General features: G+C 49.8%; 1 protein-coding gene across 1 annotated transcript in view; it reads right to left on the bottom strand.

Annotated features, from left to right (window-relative positions):
• Positions 1 to 465: 465 nt before the first annotated feature.
• Positions 466 to 22,764, bottom strand: part of CDC37L1 (cell division cycle 37 like 1) — a 36,955-nt gene continuing 14,656 nt past the window's right edge. The window contains exons 5-9 of the mRNA XM_004714556.2: positions 17,255 to 17,348; positions 12,486 to 12,601; positions 11,846 to 11,968; positions 3,606 to 3,770; positions 466 to 2,062 (exon numbers count right to left, since the gene is read on the bottom strand). Coding sequence (XP_004714613.2) covers positions 1,961 to 2,062; positions 3,606 to 3,770; positions 11,846 to 11,968; positions 12,486 to 12,601; positions 17,255 to 17,348 — 600 coding nt within the window. The 3' untranslated portion in view covers positions 466 to 1,960. The remainder of the gene's footprint in view (positions 2,063 to 3,605; positions 3,771 to 11,845; positions 11,969 to 12,485; positions 12,602 to 17,254; positions 17,349 to 22,764) is intronic.

Genomic DNA, 22,764 nt, shown 5'->3' with positions numbered 1-22,764 from the left:
TACAGGATGCCGTTTCACTGCTGGAAGGACCCGCGTCCTGCTCGGTCCGCAGAGGGCCACGGCCTCAAAGTCCTTCCCCGATGAGCCCCGTTGCTTTCACAGGCATTCCCCTTTCAGAGCAAGCACACACATTTGAAAGATTCGCTCCTTCGGCGATCCCCGTTTTAAGAAATAGAGACACCCTGCAGGAATCGGGTTTTCAGTGTGGGCACTCAAGTCTCCTCCTCACAGTCTTCCGTCATGAATACCCCTCCCCTGTAGAGGCAAAATGACATGCACTGCAACCTGGATGCTTCCAGGAAAACCCTGGGAGAGCTCGGGGCTGACCGAACATCCTGGTCCAGCTAAGGTGTGCGAGGAACCCTGGTGGCCCGGGCTCTCTCTAGTCGAAAGGGCTGCAGAGAGAAGACTCAGGGCACACTTCTCCAACTAGGTCACTGGGACAAATACAAGTACAGGCTGGTGGAGGGTGCCGTATAAATTAGATATTTTATTATTTATCATATATTTCTTATCAAAAGCACAGAGAGACTTTTATTCTGAAAACCAGGCAGAGTGTGATGCTACAGATGAGGCAGAGTCCATCAATCGAGCCGTCTCTGTGGACACTGAGTGCCCGGTCACCTGTTTTAAAGTGGTGCAAACGAGGGCCTGCAGGACCCATGTCTGACCGCCCGAAGGGCTCCGTGGCATGGCTTCTCAGCCTGGAGCACGTACCCCCACTGCTCACCATCTTCCACACGATGCCACTGGGCCAAAGAATGGCCCCGGTCCAAGCTCGAGGCTGCCATTCCTCTGGGTTAGAGTTGGAACCCTCAAGTAGTAAAGATCGCATAATTAGCATTGTCATCTAATGCCACATCCAGGGGGTCATCAAGCATCCTGACATCCTTAACGTGAACGACATGGAGACCGAGCCAGGGCAAGGAGAGCCAAACAAAAAGCCAGCACTGCAAACAGGGGTCATCCAACTATCTCAAATGTTGGCAGCTTCCCGCACTTAGCGCTGCCAGGTTTCCCCTGTAGTTGAGAAAAACCCTTGGCCTCCATCAGACTCAAACAAACCGCCCACCATGCTAATTCTTAAGATCAGCTTCTCCTTCCTGTTTGGTCTAACAGTCACTCAGACCCTATAAAACCTGCTCCCTGAGAGACACCCCACCCCCGACCAGGCCAAGCGAGATTAAGGATGAGCTTCACATTGCTATCTAGCTATTTCCATCCCCTATTTTTGCAGATTGGGCCTCAAATCCCAGCTGCAGCTTCTTGTATCTCGAGAATCCTTCCTCTTCCAAAGCCAACAGGGTGCCACCCACTACTAGGGAACACAGTTGTACAGTGACGATTCGGGGTGTGCATGTGCAAATTTAGTATCCTATCAACTGGTGGATTACCGTGCTGTATTTAGTTGAGGGGGCGGCCAATACAAGTGCAGTTAGGGCTGTTTTCAGGGGAACTGTGTGGTTTCAATCGGTACCACCCAGTTGCGTAAAGTAGGTTGTTAACTACGATTTATTGCTTTGCCTACGAGGAAACAGCAGATGCGACAGCTATCTCGGAAGGTGCAAGTTCTTCACGTTGATCTTCGGTCCTTTGGGAGAGCAGGGCGGGGTCTGGCCACAGAGCAGCGGACTTGTAGGATCCACCGGTCCTTGTAAACATTGGATTTGTGCAGATTTCCAGAACTTTGATTCCAAAGATGGGACAATAAGACCAAAGGAAGGAAAGGAAAAACCCAAGAGTCCAGTCGACTTCCCGCAGATTCTGGAACCACTCCTCTCAAGCAGACAAAACCAACTAGCAGCACGTTAAAAAAAATATCAAACGTCTCAGTACTCTTCCTCCCCGCCCATCAAACCCCGAACAAAAATAAAGTGCAGCGCCCGTGCTCAAGTGTCCAGACAACGGCCAGGCGTCTCCCTGTCGCACGGGCAGACGCGCCTCGGCGGCCTTCACCCCGTCACGCCGTGTCCATCATTTTGGGGTCGTCGTCCTCTCTGTGGACCGCCGGGTCGAAGCTGCAGAGAGCGGCGTTGACGGAGCACTGAAGAGGGCCCGGGTTCTGGGGGACAAGGGCAGGAGAAAAGCACACGTGACGACCGACCGGCGCCAGGCAAGGGCCACGCAACCACGCACCCCGGTGCGGTGCCCGTTTCCCCTTCTCTGCTCTCCACGAACCCCTAATGAGACAGTGAGCAGCACCAGAGGGAAGGCCCCGTCCCCTGCCCAGCAGCACTGTCTCCGGGAGGGAGGCCTCCCCAGGCGGCCGCATCTTCCGCAGGTCTCTAGGCAGAGCCAGCAAGGGATCGTGAGGGTTACGGTCTTAGACCCTTCAGTCAATTGAGGATAAAAGGGCAGTTTCATTTAGGTTTGTAAAATAAAATGGCAGGAATGTTCTGTTTAATGATTTCTAAACTAGAAGCAGCAAACCATCACTTCCTTCGATAAAGGCAAAAATAAACCTAGTCTGTATTAACATGTCATGAACCACCACCCTCCGAGACCCAAACCCACAGCCATCGAGTCGACCGATGCTGACTCATAGTGAACCCGTAAGGACATTCCAGAGCGGCTCCCATAAGACTTAATTATTTAAAACTAAAAAAAAAAATTAAAAATCAGACCTTTAATGATTTCCATCCTGGAGCGCAATATTCTAGTCTTGAGTTGAATATGACCAATTACATCCTATAAATGGTTCCTCTGACTTGTACTGGATTGGTGAAATCACAGAGTCATGAGGTCCAAAGCCTGAGAACCTATCCAGTCCCACTACTTGATGAGGCCCACGAATGAGGCACTAAGGACTCTCCTCCCGCTGTCCTCTGAACGACACATCCCTTTCCGTCCTGTGAAGGGACAGACTGAACTGGCCTAAACATGGTGAGTGTCTCAGGCCCAGAAGTGAGACGTGGCTGGACTCTAATGATGACCCAGGACTGTAACGTGAGGCAGACCCTACTCCGGCAACCTTCTTTTTGACCTTCCCGATGCCGGTGCCACTGCTTTAGCTTGGTCTACCGCACACTCTGAAGAGGCTCGAGTTGTTGGCAGCTTGACACGAAGTGCACCAAGTCTCGCGGCAATGCAAGACGTAAGGGGACAATGACAAACTCGTGCAACAAACGACCTAGCCTGCCACTCGGCATGAAGAGCCTCAGAAGCCACCTTCTGGAGCCACAATGGAGAGGAGAGAGGGTCCTGAGAAACGCTCCAAGCTCACTGCCATCACGTCCATACCAGACGCTGCAACCCCACAGGACAGGGCAGAGCCGCGCGGGTTGCCGACACGGTCACTCTCTGGGGAGTAGAAAACCGTCTTTCTCCCAGAGCGCCTGGTGGCTTCAAACTACCGACCTTGTGGTTAGCAGCCCTATTTACAACCACCATGCCACCAGGGCTCCTTCGGCTAACTGGAACCTGGGGTCTCTAAGTAGCCAGGAGGCGATTCAATGCCAGAACATGGCATGGAATGATGCTCAGGGCTATCTTCAGGGCCCCATATTTAAACTGGTCACACATATGTAAGAGGGAACAGTCCAAAAGGAGACAAATTGTGCGCACTGATACATTTATAACACAGATTATTTGCTTTTCCAACGTACCTGTGGGAAGGATTCTAATACACCTATAGATCCATCTCCAGAATGGAGAACATGATTCTGAACCATCAGAGGCGGAAAACTGTGTGACTGAGAATAAAGTCTTACTCTTGACTTGAAAGCTTCAAGTTCGTTTTTGAATGCTTCGAAATAGCCTTCTTCCTCAGCCTAGAGAAAACACAAGAACCAGAGAGGGTTTGCAAGACGCCGAGACCAATGGAAGGTTGTCCAAAGCAGGTCGAGCCTGCAGTGGCAAGAGCAGATGAGGCACACGGTTCAAGCGTGGATGTTGCCTGTTGGCCACGTCCATCAATGGCCAGCTTGTCCTGGTTCCTGCTGCGTCTGCAAATCAGGAAGGAACCCCTCTTGCAGATAACACAGAGTGGGTCTTGCTCTCTCTCTTCCCCGCTGGCAGCACCTCCAACAGTCCTCCTGAGCCTCTCACACTGGTTCTATCCATCCATTTCTTACTGAGGGGGCACCATTACCCATCTCTGGTAAGCCCCCTCCACAATCTTCTCTATTTCACAGAGCCTTACACTAACCAAACTCAATATTCAGCCACAGTACAGAAATCTCTTTGTGCTCCAGTTTAGCAAGTAACCTCACTCCAACGTTATGGAGACGATACAGGTGCCATGGTCTATGTTAAAGGAGATGCCTGGTCATCCAAGGATCTAAAGCAGTGGTTCTCAACCCCTTTGGGGGCCGAATGACCCTTTCATAGGGGTCGCCCGATTCATAACTAGCAAAATTAGTTATGAAGTAGCAACAAAAATAATCTGATGGTTGGAGGGTCACCACAGCATGAGGAACTGTAGAAGGGTCATGGCATTAGGAAGGTTGAGAACCACTGATCTACAGCATTAGCAAAATTCTCGATTCCCAATCTCCCTATACTGACAGGGGCCTCATCTAGGTTTCTTGGCAGCTCGTGAGGTCACAGTGCACATCCAAGGTTAAGGAAGGTTAAGTTCCCATGGTGACTGAGACCTTTGAAGCACACCTTTCTGTGATCTCAATGGGCACGTTTGTTTGAAATCCCATTTCTCTCCCATGTGGCTGAGGTCATGTGACCAGACAGACACCTGTGGGTCACTGAGTAGTGTCGATATGTAGGCAAATCATTGTGTGCGGCCATCTTAAGTCTCCAGCGATTTAGGAATAACTTCCTTAATTATATTTTTAGCCCACATATGAAGCACTATTATCAATACATGGCACTCATGTGAATATACAGGCACAGCAGTCTTTAGATCCAAACCTATCCTGAAACGGTTGTGCAACACGCTAGGGAAGGTGGGAGTGACACCACCGATGCCCAGGCCTGGGCTTACACCCAGAGGGACTCAACTGGCCTTCTTCTGATCTAACTCAGGGGAGAGCGGGTTAATTTCTTGGCAGCAGTTTCCTCACCGGGAAACAGATTCTCATTTCCCTAAATTGCTAGGAGGATCTCGTGAGTTAATCCCCACAGCGAGTTTAAAACAGTCCTTGACACAAAGTGCCCAACAAATGTGACTGGTGCTGTCAGTGAGAGCCCACACAAGAACTCCACTGGACTCGCCCTGAGACCCACCTGTAACCTGAGGACATAAGCCAGAAAGTACATGGTGTCCGAGGAAGCAGAAGACAGCTGTGCCAAGACTGATGAGCTGTTGGCAGGCTGACAAACAAGGTCTTGCATTGTGCCAGCAAACCTGTGATGGACATTCTGCTTTATTTTGTTCGTATTTGGGAGTATCTCAGAGATGTTATGTCATTGGGGGTGTGTGTGTCACTGTCTTGAAATTGTATGTTTTTGTCTTTTTCAGTAAATGAAACCCAGAATTGATGAAGCTATAGGGACAGCAAGGAGAATACAAGGATTTTGGGGGGATGGGGGGGCATGGGGGGGGGTGGTAAGAGGGAAATGTTGTCAAGGAATCCAGAAACACAAAGAATGTTTGGAAACTGATTGTGGAGGCAATTGTACAATTCTGCTTGTCATGACTGAGCCATGGGATGAAGTGACACCGGCCGTCAAGTAATACTGCACGAAGAGAAGGAAGCCACCCCGCCCTTGGGGTTCACGCGAACCCCAGCTCCAACTTAGGAACAACCAGCTCTTACACCACGGCCCTGCTCGACGCTCGCCCTCAGGAAGGGAGCGCTAGCAAAGTGAGACAAGCATCTACATGGTGCCCACTTATTAGATGAAATAGTGCCTGGGGCCTTAAAAGCTTGTCTCCAAACAAGCAGCCATCTAAGCGAGATGTCAACTAAGTCCCCGTGGCAGAAGCACACCATCATCAGCTACGAAGGCCTGTACATTGTATAATCTGACATCGAAGAAGGCATCAGTACCAGCAACTAAACTGTGGGGCTGGTTTGCAGAAGACTATGGATGTCAGGGGGAGCCCGAGATTCCTGTGTGGGAACCACACAGAAAACCAGCCTCCGGTGAACTCCCTGTATCCACAACGGAGGGATGGGGGGAAAGGGTCACTAGACAGAGGGCAGTGAAGACAGGAGCACAGAAGGTCAAAGGCATAAATCTGCACTGAACAGTAAAACTGTGTCAGTGGATCTCCACCCCCCGCCCCTCTGATGCAGGCGGGACCTGATCTGGTTTTCAGCATTTTCTCTATTTTGTTTTGTTTCGTTCCCATCAGGACGTATCTCAGAGGTCTTATGTCACCGGAGGCCTCCCTCTTGAAGTTGTGCTACACGCTTTCCTGGTTTGGGCATCTGAAACTCAGGACTGACGAACCCAACAGGGACAGCAAGGAGAATATGGGTTTCGGGAGGGTAAAGTGGTGGGGTAGGGAGTAAAAGGGAAACAATGCTAAGGAGTTGAGGAAGGGAAAAAAAGAAAACTGACCATTAGAACAAAACTGATCAGACCTATAAAGGGGGTACTTGAAGCCATGAAGTTCACTGATAGTATTTTCAAGGAAAATGTCACTCTGACTTTGGCCATGGAAAAGAGACCACACAGTAAAAAATAGGGTGTGGTTATAGATTATGAAGAATACTTTTAAAAGCCAAGTACAATTACTACTTAGTTCAACAGTGTTTTGAGTAGCAAATAACTTTTTCCACGTTTGTTCATTAAACGTGATGGATGCTGAATTTTTTAAAACCACCAAGAGCACAATGCTAAGAGCCAAGACCTCATGCCTTCCAGCTTGATCTGAACAAAGAACACTGCAACACACACGCATACACACACCCTTCTTTTTTTTGCCAAATGGCACTATCCCACTAAAGATGAGCCCCAGCACCTCACGTGTGACGGGGACGGGTGAGTCTCGCTCCCGTGTGAGCACAGGTGTGCACGAGCCGCCGGCGTCTGCTCACCCGTCGAGGCATCAAGACGCTACTGTCCTATGGCAGCTGCGCTTCAGGTGCGTTTAGGGCATCTGAGAGAAGAACGACTGCCATGCTGGTATTTTTAACTAAAAAGAGAATTCTTCTCCTTTCTTTATAAAGGAAAACATGTTCAACGGAGGACATGAAGAAATCAGGTACCATTCTCCCACCCAGGCATAACCTTGATTGAGTTTCCTTCTTGTCTTTCTGTGGACACAACAATGTATCATCTGTATGCAGATGTGCATGAAAGGTACAGACAACGGATCACGGGGAACCCCACTGAGTCCCCAGAGACGAGGAAAGAGACCAGGCCCAGCGGCCAAGGAAACCACTCGCACCAGCGTCCCCTTCCCCTCCTCTCTGAGTGACCAGTGTGGTGACCACCGTCTCCAGTGCTCCTTTGCCTTTTCAACTTGACTGCTTGAACAGGGGGCTTCGAAAAGTTGGTGGAGAAATGGAAGGAAAAGGGAGTTTTCCCATAACTTTTGGGAGTCCCCTTTTGGATGGACTCCTAAACAAGCTATCGTCGAGTTCTGCCAGCTCCTGAGTTTCCTGAGGCGTACTGGCCGGGTCTAAGACCTGCTTTGCTCACGTCCCTGTCAGGGGGTCCATGCTGGGCGGGGCTGGGATTTGAACAGACCACAACTTCTTCACTCTGCAGCTGACAGACATGGAGGGTTGGCCCCACACGGGAGCCGTGCCCCTGGAACAGGGCTTCTCAAAGGCAACAGCTCTCAAGCGATGGCATCTCGACGGTAACGATGACCCGAGAGCCCGAGGAGCTCGTCTGCATGTGGGCTATCTCACTCCCTGCCATGGGGTCGGCTCCAACTCAGTGACCCTCGAGGACAGGGCAGGGCTGCCCTGGGGGCTTCCCAGATGGTCACTCTTGGGAGTGAAAGGCTCCGTCTCTCTCCACAGAGCATCTGCATGAGAAACTGAAGCAGAGGAATCTGAGGTCTCGCTGTCATGTAACTTTGCAAATTTAATATAACACTAATAGTGCATTTGCATAAATAACTATACTTGCCCAAAGCACAAGTAACATCAGCAAGAAGAGTGACAGCGTGCTCCAGTTTTGCAAATTTTGTTTATCTCTGGCTTAAAATGCTGTGGGCTTCTCCCTTCGGTTTCTAATTCAACCTCAACTGTACGCCCAGGAAGTAAAGAACGCGAGAGAAAGATGAGTAAGGTATCAGCATTAGCATTCTTATTCTCAGACAGTCACTGGAGCAGAACAAGGGAGTACTGCCCGGTTTTGAAATCAGGAAAAGGTGTGCATCAGGGCTGACCATCCTTTCACCATGCTGATTCACTGTGTGCGGAGCAAATAGCCCACGAAGGTGGGCCGTGTGAAGAATGAGGGCCCAGGAGTGGAAACTCATTCACAACCTTCGGTGTGTTGATGGACAATCCTGTCTGCCGAAAGCCTAGAGGACGAAGACCGCCCAGAACCTTAAAGGTGATTATACCGCAACACAGAATTGTTTGGAAATTCCCACACCTGGACCGAATGACAACAACAGCATGATCCATGAGGAGCTGACTGAAGTTGTCCAGGGTTCATGTGACGTGGACCCACAATCAGTGCCCACGGAAGCAGCAGACCAGAGAGCAAACATATCACAAGACCTCGCTGACGCGCAGGAAAGCCAGGGTGTTTGTTACTTTGAGGACTACAGTGCGCCTGACTGAAGCTGGGCCAACAATAAGGAAGACAAAAGAATTGATTGCAGGGAGGAGTCAAGATGGAGCCCAGAATCGGGAGTGTGCGTACAGACCCCAGCACAGTGCACCAAACAGGAGAGCACATAACCACGTGAGGATCGCATGAAGAGACTGGGCTCCAGGGCCAGCCCCAACCAGAGCCAGTCTGACCCTCGCCCTAGAAGTACGTGACAGAGAAGAACACTAAGTGGGGCAAGGAGCTGACTCACCACACCCACACAGAAGCAAACCAAGAAAGAACAAGAAACGGACAGTGGGCCTACACTCCATAAGGGCACACCGAGCCTGGGGATGATGTCCCTCGCGGAGCCGCTAAGGCACAGAGGGGACGGCAGGACCACCAGAAACGCAAGACATGTCCCCTGACAGAGGGCAATAGTCGGGACACATGGCGGGGAGATAATGTGGCCTGAATCCCCCGCAGTGGGGCGAGCCAAGAAGGGAGAACAGCAGATCAGAAATTGGTGCAAAGCCAATCCACAAAGCCCCTAACTAGCCCCCAAAATAGACTTCCGGCTAGGAGGGACAGCCCCAGAACACCCCCAGGACCAGGGGGAAGAGATTCATAAAGGCCCAGGACAGACCTGGAACTGTGTATGGTCTTGGGGTTTTTTTTCTCTGTTTTACTTATTGTTTGGACTAGGACTTTGCTGGTTTGCCTACTTATGTAAGACAGACATGGGAAGCAAGCTCCGGGAGAAAGCAATGGCCCTGGGGGGTCTTGAGGGGAGAAAACGGGGTACCCGGTGGTGGTGAGCAAACAACGCCATAGACAGGGGAGCAACCTGGGAATTGAAAGCAACAACTAGGAGGTTGCAGAGACCCTGTGGGTGTTAGAGCAGCAGCAATCTAGCTGAGAGGAAGCACTAAGAGGTGGGAGAAGGGGCACGTGATGGTGGGGCAGGAGGAGGCAAAAGGGAACAGAGGAAAGCTCTAGCAAGCAAAGCTAGAGATAGAGGTATTAACAGAGGTGTGTGCTTATGTAAATACATTAACCCATACAAACAGAGGTATCTGCTATGTACATATATTTATAAGGTAATACACTGAGGCTGCAGACGGGCCTTAGTTCACACCCTCCCTCATTGCAAGAACCCTGTGTTCTAACAGAATGGCATTTTGTGATGCTCAACCTACTCCCCCACCCGCCACCGTCACTGAAGATAAAATGGGTGCCTAAGTGAATGTGGTGAAGACAGTGGATAGTGGCCAGTTATTGAAAGATACAGTGTCTGGGGTCTTAAAGGCTTGAAGTTAAACAAGCGGTCATCCAACAGTGAAGCAACAAGCCCATGTGGAAGAAGCACAGCAGTTGGTGCGATCATGAGGTGTCATTGGGACCGGACAACAGGCACCAGAAGATTCACAACAAACAAACAAAAATGCATTGATGAGAATGAGGGGGGTCGGAGCGGAGACACCAATTTCATCTGTGGATAATGGAACATCCCCCTACAGAGGGGTCGTAGGGAGGGGATGAGTCAATCAGTGTGCAGTAGAGCACCGATGGAGCATGTAATATACCCTTGATCCCTGAGGCCTCCTCATCCCCAACTATCATGACCCCAGTGCTGCTTCCCACTCTGGACTAGATGGGAGCATGAACATGTCATGACACACGGGGCCCAGGAACAGGAATGGGAATTGCGATACCCGAAGGGTAGGGGAAGGGAGAGGACAGGGAGAGGTGGAAGCGGGCACCAATCGCAATAAATGGCACATAACCACACACACCCCTCCAGGGGAAAGAACAACAGAAACCAGAGGGGAAGGGAGACAGCAGTCGATGTGAGACATAAAAGTATGAACAATCTATAATCTATTAAGGAGCCACGAGGGGGAAGGAACCAAGAGGAGCTGATCCCAAGGGCTCAATAGAAAGTCTAGAAGAGAATGATGGTAACATATGTACACATATGTCTGATACAATTGACGTATGAATTGTAAAAGGGAGTTGTAAGGGCCCCTAATAAATGATCTTAAAAAACAAACAAAAGAAGTGATTGCTTTGATGGACAGTGCTGGTGAAGAAGATCGACGAATACACCGCGGACTGCCAGAGGAATGGACAAAGCTGTCAGGGAAGAAGCACAGCTAAGATGCTCCCCAGATATGAAGCTGGAGAGACTCTGGCTCATTTACTGTGTACGGGTTATCAGGAGACCAGGCCCTGAAAAAAGACCTCATACTCGGAGAAGGCCACCAGCCTTCAAGGAGAGAGAAGGACATAGAGGCTGCAACAATGGGCTGAAACGTAACAATCTTGAGGATGGCACTGGACCAGGCAGTGCTTCACTCACTGTGCAAAGGGCCACTCTGAGCCAGCATCGACCTCAGCCTACCAGCACCTAGAAAGGCCACAACTTTCTAAGGAAATGAAATCTGGCCCAGTGCACCACGAAAGGGTCTTTGAGAACCTCCTCTCTGGGGTGCTTACCTAGCAGACTTTCTGGGGGTCAGGATAGGTACCAGTAATTTTCCAAACTCTCTCTACTTGTTTGTCTCTCTCTTCCTGGTACCACCAGCGGTGAGTGAAAGTGCACCAGCATTTCCCCCCTGCAGCTATTCCACGACTGCTACTCCGCTGAGTGTGGCACAGCACGAAACCTGTGTTTCCAAGCAGATCAATGTTGAATTTGCCTAGCATCACCCTGTAGAACCAAGGTGGTTGTAAGAGTTTGTAGGAAAATTCCAGTATCTTCTCCTGCTTTCTTTGCCATGAACTTTCATAAATATCATTTCACTAGCAACAGGGTAGTCTGTGACCCACAACTGTAAAAATCACTCTTACGATCCAGTGCGTTTCCCCACCCACTCACTGTGTGTTTTCTACATGCAGGACCAACACAGCGCCCTCAGCACCTCACAGCGGTGGGCTTTATCAGAAGGCACTGAGAAGTGACTGTACTGAAGACCCCCCCCCCTTTCTGAATATACATACATACATACACCCCTCATTTGAGCGAGTCTCGATGCCACTCTGTTACACTGCCCTTAAATCTAAGTCAGTGTGAAATCAATCAGCAACTGGCCTTTCCTCTGGCTTGTAAGCTCACTTGGCTCAGGATGGAGGAGGGGCTCCCCAGCCTGGGCTGGGGCTCAGGGGCTCTGCACAGGGGCCTCACCTTCCCTCTGGACCATACCACGTAGCTACTTACTTTGGCTTTCTGGAAAAATAAACGAAAACACCCTCTTGGATCCACATTACAGTTTTTGGCCATTTCCATAATAAACTGCATGACAACGGCTTGGTGTGCTATCTGCTCCATCAGAGCCCCTTTCTGAAAGCAAACAGAGAGGAATTAGTTTTCTTTCTGGAGGAGAGCTGACTGGCACATCTTAACGGGGAGAGTACTCTTGATGTGACAGTACATCAAACCCTCTACAGCCACAGACAAGAGGCTGTAGCTCTGACCAGGCAACTACTGGCAGAGCAAGCTACCGGCTCCATTGCATAGTGTGTGTTTACTGCTTGGAATTTAAAACAAGACTTTCTAAGTAGTTAACAGAGAAGGTTTACTAACGACACGGGATCATGAGAGATGTCTCTGGGAGAGCGAGAGGGAGGGGCCACATCAGGAAAAATGTCCACATTTGCTAATGAAAACAACTTAAAAAACAAACAAACCCCATATTAAACTCAAGCACATTTGAAAATAACTCTCCACTGCTTTCATTTCCAGTAAATAATGCTAAACAAAACCCAACAAAATTAAAACCAAAAGGAGACAAAAAAGCAGTAAGAAGAATTCCGAATCCCACTACAGCTCCCAGAGGAAAAGCTCGGACACGTGATACCTGTTCGGCTTCTAGACGGAAACACCACAGACTAAGATACTGGGTGGTTTCTTCACAGACAAGGTCGGGATGGTCAGACAAGAACCTCTGACTGTCATCCCAGCGGCTCAGCATACCTGTGAAAACACAAGAGCGACTGTCAAAGACTCTCTTCCTGTATGGATTCTCCTGGAAGCCCATGGTGGGTCCCAGCACGCTGACTCTGGGAAGCAGTGGGTGCAGCGGGAGAACACTCTGCACGCATGATCCACACAGCGTTTACTGTCAGTTAAGTCGTCAGGCTAATGTGTCGGGGGCTTTCCCGCTGAAGGCTGAAATAGTACCTCATCTGGGGAAGACCCCAATCCCAGCACACAGGGCAGCTAGTCACCTGAGGTGAGAGAGGCAGAAATGAACCCAGGAAACGGAGTATTGCTTGTTCCTAACTCAGCACCCAGCAGAGCCTTGGAAAGGGGACCTTGGCCCTTTAAAGTTCTGAGAAACAGAGTGCAGTTAAGGGCGGGCCACCTGACTTAGCACTCTGAGCGCAGACCCCTTATTTCTTATACCTGACGCCCTAAGTAGATCCCGGAGGCTGTCTGGCCTTAGCGCTCTGACACTTCAGAAATTTACTGCCTGCCACCCTTTCTGTCCTCCATGGAGCCCGCTTCTGCAACTGAATTCCACAGAACAGTGTCTGCCTCCGTGTGCTACCAAGACCCTGTCAGTTTGGGGCTTCTTCTGCACAAAGGACAGCAAGAAAGGGTCAGTGACACTTGTAGGGTGAACGCTGTTAAACTCTACTTCTCCATTTAATACAACTCATGAGGTCACATGCGGGCTATCTCAGATGTACTTGTCACCCAAAAACTACACCCTGAACGCCGACCATGGAGAGAAGTTGGACTGCAGGTAGCCAGAGAGGTAGACCTCTGTGGAGACAGGACAGTCGGCGGTGGGTGGAACAGAACATACTGCAAGCGACTGGCAAACTCACAAATGGAGAGTATCACAATCTAGCATGGTGATGGCTCCGGAGACACTGCCTAGCCTCAAACGCAGCTTTGGGACGCTGGGCAAGTTCTCTCCCTGGACCTCCATTTAGAAAACCAACGGCCATCGGATCAATTCTGATTCCTCGTGACCCTACAGGGCAGCACTGAACTGCTCCTTATGGGTCCTAAGGCTGTAAATCTTCACAGAAGGAGAAAGCCTTAGCCGAAGAGGTCAAACAGTTGACTTTGCGGTTAGCAGCCCAACCCACACTCATCTACTCCAACTGCAGGACTTCCCTCCAAAGAACTTCTCATGGTGAGTTGGGTGAGGCGGCTACGTGTCAGAACACCGGTTTGCATTCAACAACTTAGACAAATGGCCAATCCTCTCCATGGCTTGCCCTGTCCATCTCCCAACTCCATTCCCCCATCTCCCTCGTGTACACATTACTTCCTCTTCACCCATAACGGCTGGGAGGCTTCAATGAGTTGATGCCCTTAAAGGCCCTGAGGCCCTGGCACTGAGTAAAGGCCCTCGGAGCGTAGGTATCAGTAACAATGGGGAAACTCCTCACTCCTGCATGCGACCAACACACAGTCCGATAATCGTTCCATTAAGGATAAGCCATTGAACACAGCCAACCAATTTCCCTGAATGCTTGAAAAATCTCATTTGAGCAAATTAAAATACAGTAACAATTATGTGCTTCCACCTGTACATTTTCTTCTGTGTGAATCCCAATCTATCCTCTTTCAATGTCCTACCGAATCCCTGCAATGGTCATCAAAGACACAAGTTCTCATCGGCTTTCCTCCCAGAGGCTTACATGAAACAGTTTGAGGCTGGGAATGACACACCATTGATACTGCGTTTCGGCTGTGGAACTCCAAATTCTTGTTCGAACAAAAAGTTCAAGAACTGAACATACCTTTCCCTTAATAATGGAAACCGACCAAATGGTTCTGAGGCCCCAAAATTATACATATAAACTCATTTTTTGCAGGACTTTAGCATAAAGTTAACAGCCCTGGGTTGTGGAAATACCCGCTAAAACGTCTAGCCACAGTAAGTACATTAAAACAATACAGTAAATAAAATCAACTTACTTTTCATTGTTTAAAAACCTGTGGGTTTCCGGAACGGGACCCTAACATGGGCTTCACTTTAAACCCCCCACTAGCATTCCCACCCAACAACAGTGAGCCTGTCTTCCATCGGCTGTGGCCTGGCAATGCCTTTTCCTCTTGTCATGAAGGTCCCACTGGGCATTTTTCATCGAAGCTGAACACTTGTTGGGGGAATGAGACCCCCAGCCTGCACGTATTCAGCAAACAGACACGAATTCCACAGCCTCAGGCCTCCCTACACTGAGACCGCCCATTCTCTTTCCGGGTCTATAACCTTCCAGGTCCCGCCTTAGGTCTGTATCAGCGCTGAGCCAGATGCAGTCAGCTGGGGATATCACCCTCTCCACCACGCCCAGGGAGAGAGTGCCGAGCAGGCGTTCGTTATCATGTTCAGAGGTTCCTACCTGAGCAGCATACTAGGGATGGGGTGTGCAAGGAGCACATCTCCTCCACATACGGTCCCACTCAGCGAGAGCAGCGTGGTTGGAATTTGGGAGTGCGTGAGGTCCCTGGTGAGGAGTCCAGAATATGCACAGGGCACGCAATGGCCTAAGAGCCCCTTACCAATCATGTGCCCTCCCCAGACACGCCGATGCCTGCTCAGCAGTTTCATAGTCTAAGGGGACTTGGTGGCAATGAGTGAAATTGTACACAAACTCAGATCTCACGGGCTCGCTCCACTAGGGGTGCATGAGTGTGCCCACTGAAGACCCAATGCTTAACTGTCCACGTGACATTACATGGGGGAGGAACCAGGCCAGCAGGCCAGTGCTCTGGACTACAACACACACACTGGAGCTCTGGAAATCCTCACACCACTGTCGCCTCATGAGCCGCATAACCCATCGCACCACATTTACAGCCACGTGAACAAGACACTAAGCACAGGGAGGGCACCTGGGTTTTCCTGACCGTACCCCCCCAACCCCCCCCCAGCAGCAGGGGTTACAGGAGGATGGCACAATGCCTGTGTGAGGCTGGGACGTTTTCCTGCACAACACTGCTTCAGATCCAGGTGCTCTAGGCAAAGCCTCTAGGCTGCCCATGGCCCCAAAGAGCTGACCAGAAGGCGGCCAGCTGGGTGACACCAAAGGCAATACATGCTCTGGACCAACACAGGGGCTCTTGTCTGAAACAGAACACCAGGGCCCAGGAAGCAAGGCTGGTGGTGAGAGGGGCACCTCACCATCAGTGACTCACTGGCAAAATGTTTGCTTTCTACCCGTAGGACTCCTCTACTGGTTTCAACATGTGACGATCTATCCAAGGGATCGACAGTTACCATTGTTTTCTTTCCTATGAGAGGTAATACCACAAGGATTAATATGTGTGAAAAGAAAAGAAACAGCTTATGTTTGGGGGCTACTATTCTTGCATAAAACTGAACACAAAGGGTCTTTTTCTGAATGAAAAAATTGCACATAACTATTTTATGAAGAGAGGAAAAAATGTACAGTGACATCCAATGTGTTGATCACACTGAAATTTTAATTACTTGGGGCCAAAAAAAATCAGTAGGAAAGAAGTTTTAAAATTCACATATTTGAGAGCTTACTCACATCTGCAAAGAAAAAACATGCTTACTATATTAATCTATTGCTTGGGACCAGAAAAATCGGCTTAGTGTCTTCATCCCCACCACCACGGCTCATCAGCATGGTTATATACGGCAGGTATACTGCTCAGGACGCACCAGGAAAACACCCCTGGTTCCGTGGTTTTGTAGCCAAGGTTGCCAGCGCAGCTGAGAATCTAGCTCAGAAAAGACCACCTCTGGGAAGCCCTGGGCCTTATCTCCAACAGAGAAATTACTTCTTCGGTTCTTTGACCACATTTCTACCAATGGACTTTGGTATCACACACTTTGGTCATGTGGTCAGGAGAGGGCAGTCCCTCGAAGAGGACATCATGCTTGGTCAAGTGGAGGGGCGGTGAGAGAGAGGGCGCTCACCAAGACGGCCGTCCCCACGGGCTCACGCATCGGAACAAGGGTCAGGATGACGCAGGCCCCGGCAGCGTTTTCCTCTGCTGTGCACGGGGCCTGAGCAGGGACAGCGGCAGCCACGCTTGGGTGGTGGTGTACTAAGTCACAGTTCTAGGAGCGGCCTGGACCTCAAACCCAAACTGCCAGGACAAAATGCGATCTCGGAGGCAGAGGGCATCGGACCGAGAAGCAGAGGAGGAGCAAAGACTGGCTGGAAGGGAAGAAAGCAGCCGCGCAGGCCGTGCGGAGGCCGCGTCACGTCAGTCACGCAGCAGTGACAGCGGGAGGGGGACGCTCCGCACGCTGTGACGGCTTCAGTCACACTACAAAACGCTACAACAAAGCGTCTGCCTGTTACTGTTTAGAAAAGCTTCGTGAACACGGAGTTCTGAATCCACCTTTGAGCAGTGACAGCAGCGTGCTAGGGGAGGAGTGTGTGCAAGGGGTGCCTGTGCCCGCATCTTGGTAACTGCTGATGTGGGTGTGCGCCTCTATAGAAACAGGTCAGATCCGGTGGGGAAACAGACAGTCTTCAACAAGCTGCACGACTATGCCGCAAGTAGCTCAGCACCTGGAATTTGTCACGAAACTGCCTTTCGGTTCCCATTTCCTAAGTCCATTTTTAAAAATACATCCCCACATACCACCAAGGATTACAAAAGGAATTCAAGGAGATGACTTACCAAAATGTCTGATTTTTTGTTCATATTTCTGCATAAATGATTTTGTTTTATCTTCATCTTCTGTTTCTTTTTGTTTATCTTGATTAATAAAACTCTGAAAAATGTACAAATGAAAATCAGATTATGCATCCTGATGGAATCTTCGTTCACAAATACTCAATGCCTACAACCTTTAAACACTAGAAGGTGATGATACGGTATCACGTTATTTAATTATCTGTTAAACTTTTCACCAAAACACATGTAATAACTTTTTGTACGGAAGTTTAATTGACATTGTTTAAAATTAGATACACGTGGAAAATCAGAGCGCTGTCTTTGGAACCACACAGAAAAACAATGGAATTAGCCTTTGTGCTAACTGGACTTTCTCCATCAAATGTAGGTACAGAAAGATCCCGTCTGTACACAAGCCCCGTGCCGCTTACACGTGTTATACATCCGTGCTGGAGGAGACTGCAGGAGTGTGCGCACCACAAACTCTGCTAAGACTAAAGGAAAAAGAAATTGGCAGCCTTTCAACAGACCGCCTTTCTCAGAAGTCAGTGACACATTTCTGTGAGGAAACAGCTTATTTTCAGTTTAAAATGTCATTATACCAGACCCAGCTGGAATTTTTATCTAGTCAGAAACACGAGTGATAAAGAAGAACTGCTCAGAACATTCTGTGATTGCATGTGTGCCCTGAGATCATCACTGCCAAGATGAAATTGCTAACTAATCAGAAACCACGCACAATTTATTTATTTAAAAATAAAGGCATTAAATAAATAAAATTTTAAAATAAAGGCATCTTCCCCCTTATGGTCTTCCATCTAGATGAGTATCGGCCAACTGAAATACAGGCAGTCCCCGGGTTACAAACATCCTACTTTCAGAAAATCCCTACATGCCTTTTCACCCCATGGCCACGTGTCCTCACCTGGCAAGGATGTCACCAAGACCAGGCCACACACTCCTGATCACCCGCACCAGCACCGTGACCTACCTCATGGGCAGCTTTTCAATTGTATACACTAAAGCAGGCGTCCTCAAACTATGGCCCGCGGGCCACATGCAGCCCACTGAGGACATTTATCTGGCCTGCCGGGTGTTTTTGCCCCATTTTGTTTTTTACTTCAAAATAAGATATGTGCAGTGTGCAAATGAATTTGTTCATAGTTTTTTGTGTTGTTTTTTTTTAAAACTATAGTCCAGCCCTCCAATGGGTCTGAGGGACAGTGAACTGGCCCCGTTTAAAAAGTTTGAGGACCCCTGTCCTAAAGGAAAGAAATGTAGCTACAAATTCTTGAAAGTTAGGGACTGGTCTCATTGGTACCCCAAGGACTGAGGGCCTGTAGAATTGGAGGTGCAAAAGGAATTTGAATTTTTCCATTAGCCCCAATTAAAAGCAAAAGCAAAACAGGGAACATTCATCTTAGTAACATATTTCATTTCACCCCATTTAGTCAGCAATTCACATTGCAGCATGGAGACAATACAAGCAAACTGCAAGTGATAGTCTACTCTTTGGGGTATTAGTCTAAGAACCATCACCTGTCTGCCAATGTGTCAGACTGTGCAGCTTGGGTGCTACTGGGAGCTACGTCGCTGGACTTGAAGGCTCCCAACAACATAACAAGCCTCTGAAACCTGGCGCATACTTGACACTGGGAGCAGTGCTCGATCTGACCGGCCCATTTCAAGGGCTGGACAGCACGTGTGGCTGGTGGCTATGGAGTGAGCACAGCTGACCAGGCCTCAAGCGCTGAGGCAAAACCAATGTGGGACTCAGAGCTAATGATGCGAAAAACAGGGTCCTCATGGCAGTCCTGGTGAGCTCATGCGCACACAGAAGCCATGACTCCACCGCAGCCAAAGAACCACCCAGAGCAGAGAGCGAGGGAAAGGTTTGCGTCCGGTCACTGCAGTAAAGCAGCCACACATTCTATCCAACAGAGCAGCATTACTGAGATACACGCTCCGCTGTGAGAGGAAAAATACATAAATATACATCTGTGCGGGCACAGAAGAGGTTTAGAAAGACTGGTCTCTATTAGAAACAGTGCTGAACTTGTCTGTCAGTTTGTGGAACTGTAGTGGCTTGTGTGCTGCTGGATGCTGTGCCACTGGTACAGGGGCAATGAATGGTGTAATGTGGCTCCTCCAGCCCGAGTCTCAACTCCCACCAAACGATCTTTCCCTGCATGGGTCAGCTAAGACGGTAGGGAAAGATACTGATAGGATTCACCTGTGAATAACTGCAAACAGGTTTCCCTGGAGTGCCATCCTGCTGTGTATAAAATGAGCCCTTTGAGGAGGAGGAGGGTCTCATTACCAGCAAAGGCTAGTAGTGGAGCTGGTCTTCTGGACCCGAGATCCCTGTGCAGCAAACGTCCTGGATCCAGACGACTGCTAGACCATCAGAAGAGCAGCAGCAGAACCAGGAGCCAGAGCATGGGACAGCATGGTGGACCTCCCCATCCACGGAGCAAGTAAAGCCAAGTGGTTTTGCGTAGGAGGCTGGTTATGGAGTTGGGTGGAGTTGAGTGCCTTACTGGAATGGAGCACTGAGCACAAATTCAGCGAGCTGTGTTTGCTGACCCACAGAGCTCACGTGGAATGTCTTCTGGTTTTGGCCAATGGCAGAGTTGACAGGACTTTGTAACACATCCTGATAAACAACTTAACATGCACATTTCTCAATGACATCTCGACCTAACTTCCTTAAAACCCTTTAATCACGCAGTGTCTTAACGTGTAGCCATCACAATGGATATTAGAACCCAGAAAGATCAAGTAGAGAAGTAGAATCGAGAACACTAATTAAGACCACACAACTGGCGTCAGAAGTGGGCTTCATGGTGATGGGTCCAGACCTAGAGTACCATGGGTCTTGTGTGTGTGTGTGTGTGTGTGTGTGTGTGTGTGTGTGTTTCAGAGACAGAGCTAAAAGGTGTGGGAAGTGAGCGTTTGATTCCTAGACTGGTTATTTTGGTAACTGCTATTTCAAATATCAGCAGGTTCACCCAAAGTGCACAGGTGCCAGCAGGGCTCTCAGATAAGAACAGACGATGAAGAAGGAGTAGGCTGTCCATTCTGGAGGAATTAGCCCCTGGAAACGGCTCAAACATAACACTCGTGCAGGTGACGCAGGAGCGGCCAGAGTTTTGTTTCCTTGTGCACAGGGTCACCCTGAGTAGGGACTGACTCGCTGGCCCCTAACTACAACAACCCAACTATGGAAATGGAAGCAGAGGGGGCAGGGGTCTTTCATGTTCAATCCCACACACATGCCATAGTCTCAGCGTTCCCTAACACTAAACAGGGCAGCAAGTACTAGTCTGGTGGACAGTGCTGGTTCTGTGTATGACCCACTGCTGCTACTGATGCAATGCAGCGGCTAGGGAGAAGCTTCCAGAGGGGGTTGGGAGTGGCTGTACGGAGAGCAGACACCAGGCAGACGGACCTCAGAGACCCCGTGGCTTCACTCCCAGAGGCCCCCAACAAAGGGGCTCTCACACTCACTAAAGCGAGTCGCAATTAGTCTCGGGTCTCCCAGTGCATGCGCAGTGACACTGAGCCTCTCCTGCCGTCTAGGAACGTGAGGCGGCACCATGAAAACACTGGAACGGTGAGAATGACCAACACGTGCCTGAGAGGCATGGCAAGCACGTGCTGTGGGACAGTGCTGGCCAGCAGGTGCGAAGCAGGCTTGCTACAGACAAAGCCCTCTCTGCCCAGAACCCAGTGGAGTGTGAGAGAGTGAGGGTGAGGGTGAGGTGCGCCTGTCCCAGACCAGGCAGGAAAGTCTCAGAGGAACACTTCAAAGGGGAGGGTAAGAGTGGGTTCTGGTAAGAAGGATGAGCTTCGATCCAAAAGGTCCGGCGTCAGCTGTGTACACATAAAAGAAACCCTACTCTACAACCCCGAGGCTCCTGGCTGGTTGTAGACTGAAGATTTGAACCAAGCTCCACATTACTTATCTGGACAGGCGTGTAGGTCACAATTGTACCTGGGAGATGTGGTCAGGTCGTGCCTGGGAATCTTAGTGACAAACGATGAGAAGTCCTGCCCCAACAGGAGTGGGCAGCCAGGGAAAGAACAGCTGAACACAGATGGCAGAATGCGGACCAGTGTGGACAGGGACATGGGCCTCCATGAGCCGCTCCACCGACTTTGTCAGCGGGGGCTTCAGAAAGTCGGGGGTAAATGCCAGCTCGGGAGAAACGCTGCTGCAGCCGCAAAGGCACACTGCATCTCCCCTGCCACAGGCACACGGCCAGTGATGGTGGATCACACACAAAAGCTACACATTTGCTTCCTTCCATGACTTATGTCCTTCAGCTAATCTGGCACACAGGAAAAAGGCCTGAGCCCTACGAAAATGGTACCCATGGGCACGTGCCTAGACGGAATTACATCCGGTGCTCCAAAACACCGACAAATGCTGATTACTGCAGCGTCCAATAGACATAATACCATTTGTTCCACATTAAAGCACTGGTCCATGAAATGATCAAGCTTGGCAGTTTGTTCCCCTCTTCCTGCACTTTGAAATCCATCTCCAGGAACACAAACCTTCACATGAAAAAGACAAGGAGGGACTGAGACCCCAGCAGTCTGAGACACAGTGGGTTTTACAAGCCCACTCAGGACTCTTTCCCCTCTCACCTCCAGCAAGGACACCAGCCTTCTTCGAAGCAGCAGAAAAGGCGATGCACTGCGAGTCGGAATCGACTCGATGGCCAGGGCTTTTTCTGAGTCTGGTAATAAGGAGTTTCAACAACTTCACTGCACCTTAGTCTCACCTGGGCCACAGCCAGGGATGTCCTCTTCACCATTTCATTGTGGATTACTGTACCCTCATGTCGCTCTACTTATGTGCCCAGCTTCTTCACTTGCCTCTGGTGGCAGAATGGTTTACACATTGGGCCGCTAAGCACAAGGCCAGCAGTTCAAACCCACCAGTCGTTCTCAGGCAGAAAGATAAGGCTCTCGACTCCAGTAAATACTGACAGCCAAAGGGGCCCCTTCTGCTTTGTCTGACAGCCGCTGTGAGCTGGAATGGATTGGAGGGCAGTGGATGGGTCAGCAAGTCTTTAACAGACGGGGTGTGCATGTGAGTGTGAACAAACCCATCAAGTAGTGGCCACTCAGGCAGGGGCACACTATGTGACTCCGTGTCATGAGGGGATTTCTGGCTTCAGGTTAGAGTTGACTCCACTCTTGTGAATGCCTGACTTTTACGACCGTTTCCTAAGGTACCTGATCTCTGTCCAGCAGCCCAAGTACATAAACAAACACTGTGGACAGGGCCATTAAAACTCTCTCGTGCCTGCAGCGTAGAGCAGGGGTTCCCACGCTTCTGAGTACAGTTTCAACAGGCACTTTTAACCCTGTGGCCTACTTTAAAAGGCCTTGAACCAGCTCAATCCAGCTCAGCCTCACCAATTGAGAAGTTGCCTTCCCACCTGAGCCAAACAGACACGACTCCCATTTCAGTTTTTGATACACACAGAATTCCCGGG

Source organism: Echinops telfairi, unplaced genomic scaffold (genome assembly GCF_000313985.2).
Source record: "Echinops telfairi isolate 266 unplaced genomic scaffold, ASM31398v2 ScPeMD7_25;HRSCAF=90, whole genome shotgun sequence".
Lineage (NCBI taxonomy): Eukaryota > Metazoa > Chordata > Mammalia > Afrosoricida > Tenrecidae > Echinops > Echinops telfairi.
Note: the sequence above shows the minus strand (reverse complement) of the source record. Positions and strands in the feature narration are given on the sequence as shown.